Below are 11,958 nucleotides of genomic sequence, written 5' to 3' on the forward strand. Positions count from 1 at the left end.
GGTTAAGTACTAGACCCTGATGCCCGTGCTCATAAGCGGCATGAATCCGCTCCCCATACCAGTAGATGCGGGCGCCATCTTCAGCCAAAATCTCCTCAACCCTCTTCTTTTGGGCCTCCTTGAAAGCAGCTAGGTCGTCGAGGGCTTTTTGCAGTTCATCAGACTTGGCCTGAAGGGATTTAAGGGCCTCCTCCTTCTCGCCCACGGCCTTCTGACAGGTGCCCTCTAGGACCTTCACCTTCCCTTGGACATCATCATAAAGCGACTTCTGAGTCGCCAATTCCGTACCAAGACTTTCCAACTCCTTGGCTCGCTCTGCATCCCTTCGGAGAATGCCCTCAGCGAAATTGATAATCTGCATATAACACGTCTCACAAATAAAAATGGGCGAATAGAAATATGCGGTTACAATGAACACAAGATATTTGAAAGCGAAGGACAAAGCAATAATATACCTCTACAGAACGCTTCTCGATCCCTTCCACAGCAGTAGGGAGCGGTACTTGCTCGCGCCCACGAGAGGCAGAGGGAAGTCGCCCGAGGACATTGCATATGGAAGATACAATATCCTTGCAAGAGAAGTTCACGGCCAGGCCGAAAGTCCTAGTCCACCATCCGCTAATATCGGGGATTGGCTGCAAAAGCATAAAGAAAAATATCAAGAGAACGGCAGATAGCTCATGAGGAAAAAGTAGCAATACGAGAGGGAGTAGATCAAGATACCTCGTGAATGGGGGTACTGCTCTTTCCTTTAGACGAGGCGAATACAGGTGCGCCGCCAACAGTAAGGGACACAGAAGTGTTCTTCTTTTTAGAACGAGAAGACTCTGTATCCGCACTTATCTTGTGCTTCCTGGTTAAAGGAAGATCCTCGGAGGCAGAAGCGGGACCTTGTGAAGCGGAAGCCCTAACCGGGGAAGCCGCCCCAATAGAAGGAATCGTCCCTCCAAAAGGATCCGCCCCTACAACGGAAGCGGTTTCCGTCATCCGCTTCTTTCTTCTCGCCAGGGCTTTAGCCTCTCGATCTGCAGCGATTTGAGATAAAGGATCACCCCTGCAAAGGGTTAAAAGAAACCATCAACTTGGAAATAAAAAGTGCCTTGCACAAAAACGCGATAAGGAATATAGACAACGCGATCCCCCTCGCGGTACGCAATCGCTACTCGGCTCCTTAGCATATGAAAGGCCTGATCGTATGTCCATACAAAAGGAGGAGTGCTCTTCAGGAACTTGATAACGGCGGATTCTTCCTTGCTGGGATACCCGAAGTTCAAACTCTTTACGTTGGGTCGGCTCCAGCAACGAAGGAAGTTCAGGTTTTCCTCATTAAACTTGATAAAAAAGTAAGATCGATCCCACTCGCGGATCTTGTTCAGCTTCTCGTCAAAACCATAGTATCCGCTCTGGCGGATGAAAGTGAAATACCCCGCCGAGCTTTTGAAATGGTGGAGCTTGGAGAAGATTTTGGGCGAAAAGGGAACCTCCAAACAATCCGCCAAGAATTTGTCCAGAGTCAAATCGGCCCAGCCGTTAGGATGCAATTGCCCGGGCGCGATTCCGTAACCGCCTAGGACGGAAGCAATCTCATCCGCCAGCGGATAAGTGAAGCCGCAGATAATCTGGGCCACGAAAATAGTGAAGTACCCCTTTGGGAAATCGCCCGGTCCCCTATCCTCCCCAGGAATGATAGTCTCGAGACCTCGGAGCCAGGGATAATGCTCCCGCAAATCATCGATTGTCTCTTGACAAACCAGACTTCCCGACCTGTCCTTCTTTGGTAACAAACGAGGGGTTGGGACAGGTGGCGGAATCAACTTTTTGGGGTCTAAACCTAAACCCTCGTCGGTTGTATTCGCCAAATGAAGGAAGTCGGCGGGATGAGAATTACACCCAGGAGAGCTGGTTGAAGCTTCCTCAACCATCTCTTCGACCTCGTTAGAGACCTCGCGGACATAATCGTCGTCAAACGGCGCGAAGTCGAGGTCTGACATGATCGATAAAAGGAAAACAGAAGCAAAAAGCCGAACAAGGAACAAATGTGAAAAGAAAAACTTACATGAAAAAGACAACACAGTGAAGTGACGGGATTAAGAGGTCAACGCCGGAAAAGAAGTAACGGAATTAAAAGGTCGACGCCGGAGAAAACGAAAGAGGGGAAATGCACAAATTCAAAACTTTGAAATAATCGGACAAAGACGAAGCGTCCCCTATAAAAAGACCCTAAAAGGGCTCTTGCTAGACCAAGTGGGAGGCATGTGATAACCCGCGAAGCCCAAAACGGGTTATATTCATTTCGCAAGCCCAGCCCATATTAAAGCCCCATGGGCTAAGATTGGACGGGACCCGAATGAAGGAAGCGGGCGCAGCGAGTAAACCGCCCCGAATTCCTAAACGGAGCGTCAAGACTCCCACTCAGAACCACGTTCGTTGCCATGAAAGCCACGAAAGGGATATGGCCTAAAAAGGGGTAACCGCCCTCAGAACGTGGCCCACTAAGGAGTAACCGCCCTCGGCGGTTACCCAAAAAACACCTATAAAAGGCTTTAAGAATAAGGGGGGAGGTACGTTCAGATTTTTTCCCACAAAGCTATTGCTAAATTATAGACTCATTTTTACAAAAACTGACTTGATCGTCGGAGAGTTTTCCTGGAGATCCTGTCTCCGGTTTTGTTTTGCAGGTAACTCCGGCAAAGAATATCAAAGCGGATCCAGCAAGTTATCAGAAAATGACTAATGGCAACAGACAGAAACAAATTATCAAGAATATTTATAGCATCTGATTCATAAGAAGAAAAAAAAATCAAACAATAAATTATATCCTCCAAATATATTAGTTGCTAAAAAATTAGTTATCTAAAAAATGGGTAAATTACACCCATGGCCACTAAACTTTACTCATTTTCACATTATGGCCACTGAACTTCATTTCTTTCCGGTATGGCCATTGGACTTTACACTTTTTAACACCGGTAGCCACTTAACATCTCAAAACGACCCATGACGGCTAAAAATAAAAAATCCTAAGCGTTAATGATATTCTAAGGAACTTTAATTCTTGAAAATTTTCGTTTTGAGGTCATTTGAGTGTTGTTTGGTTAGGAGAGAGAAAGTGAATTTTTAGAGAGAGAAAGCTCCAAAAAATGTGATTTTCGAAAATAAAAAATATGGTTTCATGGTAAATATCGTTCTGAACAACTTTAATTCTTGAATATTTTCATTTTGAGGTCATTAACGATCGTTAACGGTCATTTTAAGAAATTAGTTAAAATTGGGTGGTCATCGGTGTTAAAGAGTGTAAAGTTCACTGGCCATACCAGGAAGAAATGAAGTTTAGTGGCCATAATGTGAAAATGGGTAAAGTTCAATGGCCATGGGTGTAATTTACCCTCTAAAAAATGTATTATATTCATATTCTTCTTAGATTTAGTCCAGAAGACTGAAAATTGAAGATGGATGGGTATTGAAAAGTATGGGGTAAATTACATCCATTGCCACTTAACTTTACAATTTTAACGTTATAGCCACTGAACTTCAATTTTTAACAGTAGAGCCACCAAACTTTACATCTTTTAACACCGGTGGCCACTCAACACCTCAAAACGACCGTTGACGGTCTCAAAATAAAAAATTCGAAGATTTAATGATATTCTAAGGAATTTTAATTCTTGAAAATTTTCGTTTTAAGGTCATTTAAATGTTGTTTGGTTAGAAGAGAGAAAATAAAATTTTAGCGAAAGAAAGCTCAAAACAATGTGATTTTGAAAAATAAAAAATGTGGTTTTATGGTAAATATCGTCTGAACAAATTTAATCTTGAATACTTTTATTTTGAGGTTGTTAACGATTATTTTGAAAAGTTAGCTAAAATTGAGTGGCCACCGATGTTAAAAAATGTAAAGTTCAGTGAACATACCATTAAAAATTGAAGTTTAGTGGCTATAATATTAAAATGAATAAATTTCAATGACCGTGGATATAATTTACCTGAAAAGTATGTAAAGCTAAGACGTCACCGTTTTGGAATAAGATTTTGCATCCCTCTTGCAAATGGTCACACGAAATGACTATAAAATCAGGCTAATTCATAGTGGCAGCACAGCTTTGAAGAATAATTTGGTAATTTACATGGATTTCAAATTGATTTTGATTTACTGTTGATATCCTCATTCAGCTTTAATTCTATAGAATAATATGAGAACTGCTCGATGGCTACTCCTCCTGTCCGAGTTGGAGACGAATACTGTTTTAAGCTCGTTCTAACAAGCACTTTCTTACTATATATATATATATATATATATATATATATATATATATATATATATATATAAAAGCTTACCTAAAGAATACTTTATATTAATAAATCTTGTCTATATATTAATGTTATTTCATAGATAAAGAAAAGTCCACGAAAAGTAAGTTTTATATTTGAATAACCATTTGAAAGAATTGGTTTAATTTCACCAAATAGAAAAATAGTATCTACCCGTATAATTCATAATGGAGAAGGATTTCCTTGGTTGATTAGGAAATTAAGAGGTATTTTTTTCCAAGTAATTAAAATAATGAAAAGTAAGATAACACGGTTATATATTAAAAGCAGAGGGATGGATCGGTGTGAAGACAATCATAAGATAAGGATGGATGCAAAAACGATGTCGATGTCGATGATGCAATGCGCAAAGCCATATTCGGAAGTTTCAAAGGATCGTATTCATATTCCTCCCAATCTCAAGTTCTTTTACACTCCCAAAACTACTTTTAATAGTACATGTAATTGCAATTATATCATTAATGATACTACTTCAACTACATTTGCAATTACTATATGAATATATAATTATTGACAACTAAATTAAAATGAAATTACATATTTAAAATTTGGCATATAAATTGAAATAATCTTTATATGATAAATAAAGAAAAATCCGTTCTAAAAGTATATATTATATTTGTATAACCACTTGCAATCATCCAAAAATATATAATCCATAATGAAGAAGGATTTATATGTTGTCGATTTCCTTGGTTGATAGGAAATTAAAGAGGTATTCCTTTTCAAGTCAAATAATAAAAAGTATAAGGTTATAAAAACTAAACTGGAAAGATGAATTAGTGTGAAGACGATCATAAGATAAATGATGGATCGATGTGACGAAAAAGCAAACATGATATCGTCGATGATGCAATGCGCTAAGTCATCTTCGGAAGTTCAAAACTTGTTGTAGAAAACTTGCTCACTCACACTACACAAGTTTTGGCTATTCAACCCTAATCTGTTTTTCTTCTTTTAAACAGAATATCTTTACAACATTGAATTATGTTAAAGTAATTGAGTCCTTTGTTGATTAATATCAAATTAAATAAAGTATGTTGTTCAATTAGTCTACAAAAGAGGGGCTTTAGTTTTGGGATTTCTATAGTAGTGCTAACCTGGATCCTGAATAACAAATTCACCGTTAGATCCAAACTTATTAAATTTAAGTTTTAGGATAATTTATATCTCCACCATATGATTCTAATAAACTTGGATCTTCATTTGGTCAGGATCAAATCAAGGTGTTTATATTAAGGTGAGCATGTTCTTTATATATCTACAGCTGTTTGGTAGGCAGACAAGCTTGAAGATATATAATCTGGAAACAAATTACTTGTTATTAATCAGGCACAATTGCATCAATGCTTCATTCTGAAATCTAATCATATATAAATACTCTTGTTTTCAACCAAATAAACAAATTACCACAAACTAATCATCTTTTTTAACCATGTTTATCATCTCAGATGAACATAATTATATATAGACTAACATTTCTAAATTTGATTTATTTTTATGAGATCATGGCAAACGGTTGGCTCCGGAAACTAGACATTTCATCCAAGAAAATCGAACGCACCAACCCGACTCTTTGACTCTAACATCCTCCAGCTTTTCTATCAATTCCGATTTCCTAGCCTCTGCGTCCAGGGCATTCTGGGCGCCATAATCACAGCTTCATCTTCGTCGCCGATCAAGAACAGATAAGGAAAGAGCGACACAGAAGAGTTAGACTGAGTAGAGTGACGGGAAGTCACAACGCGAGCCCTAAAAGCAGCAAGATCGTCGGCGAGAAAACTTTCAAACTCATCGTTATCACCAAACAGCAGAGTAGAGAACAATCCTTCAGTAACACCGACTGATGCCATTATTGAAACGAAAAATTTCACAATCAAAAGAGCAGACAAACAATGAGAATCTCTTGAGGGTTTACTGAAAGATGAATTCCAGGAAACAGTTCTAAGGTTTATTTGGGTTCCGAATCCGAAACTGACCAAATTTTAGATTAACCGACATATACCAATACGGTGTCGTAGAAACTGCCTCCATCTTGTGATTAACCGACATATACCCATATGGTCTATTTTAAAGGATATATTTATTAGGGAAAAAAAAACTCAAAATATAGTTTCCAATTTTAACACTAAAAAGAAAAATTATAGTAACAAAGAAATCTTCATTAAAAAAAAAAAAATCTTATTGTATTAAAGAAAGCATTTTGCACCATTTTTTAAGATGAATTACTTAAATAGAAATAAAATATTGTAAAAAATGCATCAAAACCGATAATTTCATAATTGAAGGGACTAAACATTAAATTATTATAATACAAACACGAGTTTAAGTTTAAGGTTTATTGTAGAGCAGAACTCGTTGAGTTGATTATCAGCGGAAGAGTATGGTCGATTCTGAGATTTTAGAGGCCTATGGACGAAATACTAAATGAGGGTCCTAATAAATAAAGTACAAGTAATAAATAAAGTATGAAATTTAATTGTGTGAAAAAAAATTCTTCAAAATGATACTTATTTTATTACACTTAACAAACGATCTAAAAAAATATTTCGTATGAAAAGAAAAATATTTTATATCACTTTAATTATCCAGATTCACGTACAAAACAATGTCTATGAGTATTTTTTAGATACAAAATCACTAATAATATTGTATATATTAATTTGTTCTAAAACACTTCTTTCAATACATAAAATGGTTAGAACATTTAACCTGCATCGACAATTTCAAATAACTTTTCAATAATTTTAACATTTCAATGAAACCAAATGACCAAGTGGAATTGTAGGCACTTGATAGATCTCCAATGGTAGTTATTATATTTGATACATAACTTTTTATTTTGAGGAAAAAAAAAATTGTTTCGTTGATAGAAAAAAATAGTACATCTCGATATATGTAATTAAAAAATTACAATCCAGAAGTATATCAAAAAAGTTTGATCCGCATATTCAATATCATAGATCATGATAAAACAATGGTAGACAGTGCTTGAAACTATCTTTAACACAATGGCAGGAAAAAAAAATGGTAGAAGTGACTTTATAATTTTTCAATGAATCAGATCTATGTGAAAATAGACAAATTTGATACCTATATAGAACTAGTCTAAAGAATGTCAGAAAGACATTAACAACAAATAATATCTTAACTAATTATTTGCATATTCCTATCAATAGTCACATAGATTAAACAAAAAGTTAATAATTAATCAAATTTAATATATCATCATTTCAATCATTTCGTTATTTTTGTTAGATTTTTTTATTTGAATTTTAATATTAGTATAACACTCCATCCATCCCATTATATAAGTCGCTTTAGAAAATGATTTTTTTTTTTTCAAAATATAAATCGTTTTGGTTTTTCAAGAACTTTTAGTTTAGTTTTTTGGTCCAAATATTAAATAGTTTATCTTGATCTGTGTTTTTTAACATTCCAATGTTTATTGCCCAATAGTTAAATGAGAGAGAATTTTTTTTAAATTAACCAATGCAAATTTATTAATTTGATTCAATATTAATTGTATTTCTTAATTTGTGTGAAATCTCTAAAATGACTTATATTATAGGACGGAGGTAGTATAAAGTTAAGATGTATCATAGTATAATACAAAGTTCAAAAGATTTTTATATCACACAATAAAATTCAAGGAATATTACATTACAAAATAAAGTTTGGGGACCAAAATATTAGGTATTGTATTTTACACTTTAGCATGATTTTCAATTCTTACATCACAAGCTATTTTCAAATATGGAAAAATTCATATTTTGTTTAATTGTTTTTGCGTCCAAACGATAATAAATAACATTCAATTGAATTAAGTTAAATTCTACCCAAAATGGATCCTACACCATGCAATGCAATAGAGTTGCACATAGAAAGAGAGAAGTCAAATTAAGGAGAGAAAAAAGGCTAGAAACCTTGCATTGATAATTATTGTATCATGCATTTGGTTGCACTAATTTGTTCAACTTCTGCAGAACAAGAGGAATCAACAAGTTTATCATTTGATGATTGACCACTCAACATATTATTTTTTACATGTTTCATGCCTGTGCTGTTTTTTTCAACAGACCCTGATTCAGTTGATGGTGTTTCTTCTTCATAGAAACTTCTTCCAACTTGAGAATCAACTAACTTGGTCTTCCATCTGATACCCATTGCCTCTGCCTGCTCTGCAAAAACAACTTTGGAGATGGGTGAGCTGCAGATCTCTTTGTAAGTTTCATAATCAGCAGCACGTGTGTTTCCGCCTTCCAACAGTTTTGACAGAGGATGCAATACCGAGACGCAATCGTTGCTTCTGTCTAAGTACTCTTTCAATACTAGAAATTCTGAGACCAACTCCGCCTTCCTAAACTGAACAAAAACTGCAGTTTCATCCACATGATACACAGATGTCACAGAGTTTGGACCAAAGACTTTGGAGATACATTCTCTTATTTCCTTTGCCTTGAGTTTAGATGGAAATTGCCAGATTAGAACAATATTCTCAAACAAAATCTCTGCGTGCTGCTTTCTTCTACTAGATCCTAATGACTCCACAGCCCTCCCAGTTGTCCCAGTCCTTAGATCAACAATATCTCCATTAGTCCAACTGAGATACAGACGGTTGATGTACTTCTGAAGTTTTTCATTGAGAGCCAGATTATCAGTGGACGAATGGAGTTTAAAATCAATGCCTAGATGATTGCATGCCTGGGCAAAAATGCATCCTGTCATGAAAGCATCATACCCAGCTTCGTGTTTCACTCCAGAACTCCAGTTAGAGGACCTGAAAATAGATGATCAATCTTGGCTTATAAGAAAAAGCCCCAAATGGCTCAAGCTTGAAGGGCAACACAGAGCTATAAATTTGAATTTCAATTTGGAATATGAGACGACATCTTTGCTTAACATTGATGGCAACTTTTTTCTATAAACAATAGTATTGTTATGTATTTCGAGTCTTTTGACTTGAAGGATTGTACAAGGTTCGCCATGCAGAACTTTAGAAGGAATTGCTTCTTACATGACAGTCACGAGACAGTGTAATGGAAGTGCCAATATATTAGAGGGTTTCCCCAGGGACTGGATGGAAGGGACGATTTGTGAATTTGACAACATAGTATCAACTATCAAGTAACTAATCTATATGGATTTTAGCTGAAAAATAATGGAATGTTATTTGTTATGTGCTTGCACTTGACAGAATGCACTCCCGGCTCCCATCTTGTAGATGAGTTTATGGATGAAAGTTTCTCTGAAGAAAATGCATATTATACTACCAGATATTGATACAGCTCCCATCTTTTAAATCCATACTTCAGTGATTCAATGAAGGTGGGAGAAAAAAACGCATGGCAATAAAACTAATTAAGCAATAATTCATAGACAAGGATAACTACAAGGAAGCAAACCTCGTATCATCCACTTGGACTTCCACATTCACACATGAATGAAGAGAGAAATCACCAATCTTATTAGAACCAGTAGCCAGTTGGGGACAAAGTAAATTGAAGGCTGACGATAGAGATGTGCTCGATTTCCTCATCCGTAGACGGAGTACATCATTGGCATTCAAGAGTATTTTGGTATCAACAATGTGCGGAAAGTACTTGTTAACAGAGGAAACAAATTTTTCAGCATTTAGAGGAAGAGGACCTAAGAATTTGCTGTATATGTGTGCAATATCTGAGCCAGAGAGAGAACAAAATAAGAATCGCATAAATAGCTGATTGATCAACACGGAAACACATTACTAACAAGAAGGAAAGCATACCCAAGATGCAATTGTGACCAACAATTAACTTTTGCGCAGAAGAAAGGAGATCAATAACATGGCGAAAACCAACTGCATCCCTGATCTTCATCTTAGTCCCTTTTTTATGCTCATCGCTCAACTCTTTCTGATAAAAAGAAGGATCGTGTGAATGTGAATACTATGTTTCAATAAAGTCAAACAAAGCATACAAAAAGCGATATGCCGTATATGTACTTTACCATGAGTGATTCCTTGTCATTCTTGGACTCTGTATATATGACTAGCTGTTGTGAGCAATAATTTTCACCATTGGCAGAGAAGAAAACCAGATCTTTAAAATGCCTCTTAGCCACCTATGCATTTTCATGTCATCTGTTAGTAATGTTTAATATTTCATCACATGAACACAAGATCTAAAAGACGATAAAAAGAACTCCATCACACATGAAAATAATTTACTAATTGAATCAAAGTAAATTCGTATCAACAAATTACCAATTGAATTAACTTAAGCTGATGAGAAGTGAAACCATTAAGACAGAGAGCCGGTCGCATCTTATAGAAAATGGTTTCGAACTGTCGCTTGTCATCTGAGGTTCGTTTGATCTGAGATCCACTGTTTGGTAATAACCCGTCACGCCATTCATTCAATCTGTTCTTCATTCTTTCACTGAATAAAACATCGGTCATGCTTGCCAATGACACTTCTCTGACTTCATTAACATTATCTAATAATTCACTATTCTCAATTCTTGAATTAAAGCGCCTAAGTGATTCCTCTTCCTGGCCTCTGGATAAATAAGACACTCCTGAATTAACCAAGAGCAGTGAATTCCTCTCAAAACAAGTCATTTTGCAGTATTTAATTCACTTATGATGAGAAAGAAAGTACCTTCACGTATGCAAGTATTGAAATCGAACTGATATTTAGCTAAGAAATCTACGGAAGATGTCTGGCAGAGGAACTCGTAAGAGGAGCCATCAGCTACCAGCTCTGGACGAGGAAATATGAAGAAATTGTACCTGTTAGATGTGACAATCGCATGAGGACCTAACATGAAGAAACGGATAGAGAGAGACAGAAGGAGGGAAAAATGACTGACGGGTGGGAAATGAATGACTGGCGGTCGGAGTTCCAGCGAAAAGGGCAAACACCGAACTGAACGACGGCGAATTTCTCGGCGGAATCTTTAACCTTGAGATAACGAACATCGGATCGGTCGTACTGAAGAGCCTCCCTCCAAGGAGCGCTTGTGACCCCAGTCATTTCCAGATCGATGGCGATGAAATCAGCAGCTCCCACATGGACCTTGAGCTCCGCAAGCGAGGCTTCGAAGTTCGATTTAGTGACGTGCTTAAGAGGAAACGAAGACGAGGAGGTAGAAGACGAAGACGAAGACGAAGATGAGTAAGCACGCCAAATCGCACGTGAAAGTGCCCTAACGGGCAACTGTATTCTCATCTTGTGAGCATGGCGCTGGATTTTGCTCAAGGGTTTAGAGGAAGAAGAAGATGGTTTATGCCTTTGTAATTTGATCCTGCTAAAACGTTGTCGTTTCTCTGGTAGACGTTGTACTAATTTTGTGACTGCAAGAAAATGGGCGCTTATAAAGTTAAACTCGTGGTTTCGAAATTATTAATTTCTTACTGTCAAAAAAAAAAAAAAAATCTTTTTGAAAAATACGCTCCTTATGAAATAAATGAAAAAGGCGCATCCCGAATTAGGATGCTTCTAACGAATACATGACTAGACCAATGAATAAAAGAATTAGCAAAGGAACGAGCATTACGTGCTAAAGCATGAGCCGCTTCGTTCGCTAATCTTGACACAAACGTCACCTTCAACCTAGGGTGAAAAAGAAGAAATTCTCTAATGTCAC

General features: G+C 36.7%; 1 protein-coding gene across 2 annotated transcripts; it reads right to left on the reverse strand.

The window, feature by feature from the left end:
• Positions 1–8,224: 8,224 nt before the first annotated feature.
• On the reverse strand, positions 8,225–11,635 carry LOC136219265 (poly(A)-specific ribonuclease PARN). 2 transcript variants are annotated; one of them, XM_066006596.1, is made up of 7 exons: positions 11,182–11,635; positions 10,971–11,101; positions 10,574–10,887; positions 10,318–10,431; positions 10,097–10,223; positions 9,735–10,008; positions 8,225–9,109 (listed from the first exon to the last, which is right to left on the reverse strand). In XM_066006596.1, exons 1-7 carry the CDS (start codon positions 11,538–11,540, stop codon positions 8,269–8,271), a joined length of 2,160 nt encoding a protein of 719 aa, XP_065862668.1. In that variant the 5' UTR covers positions 11,541–11,635; the 3' UTR covers positions 8,225–8,268. The 2 variants fall into 2 exon arrangements, with proteins under 2 accessions (XP_065862668.1, XP_065862669.1); XM_066006597.1 differs by lacking the exon at positions 11,182–11,635 and having other exon boundaries at positions 10,574–10,868.
• Positions 11,636–11,958: the final 323 nt, after the last annotated feature.

The sequence above is a fragment of the Euphorbia lathyris genome, chromosome 2 (assembly GCF_963576675.1).
Source record: "Euphorbia lathyris chromosome 2, ddEupLath1.1, whole genome shotgun sequence".
NCBI classification, from domain to species: domain Eukaryota; kingdom Viridiplantae; phylum Streptophyta; class Magnoliopsida; order Malpighiales; family Euphorbiaceae; genus Euphorbia; species Euphorbia lathyris.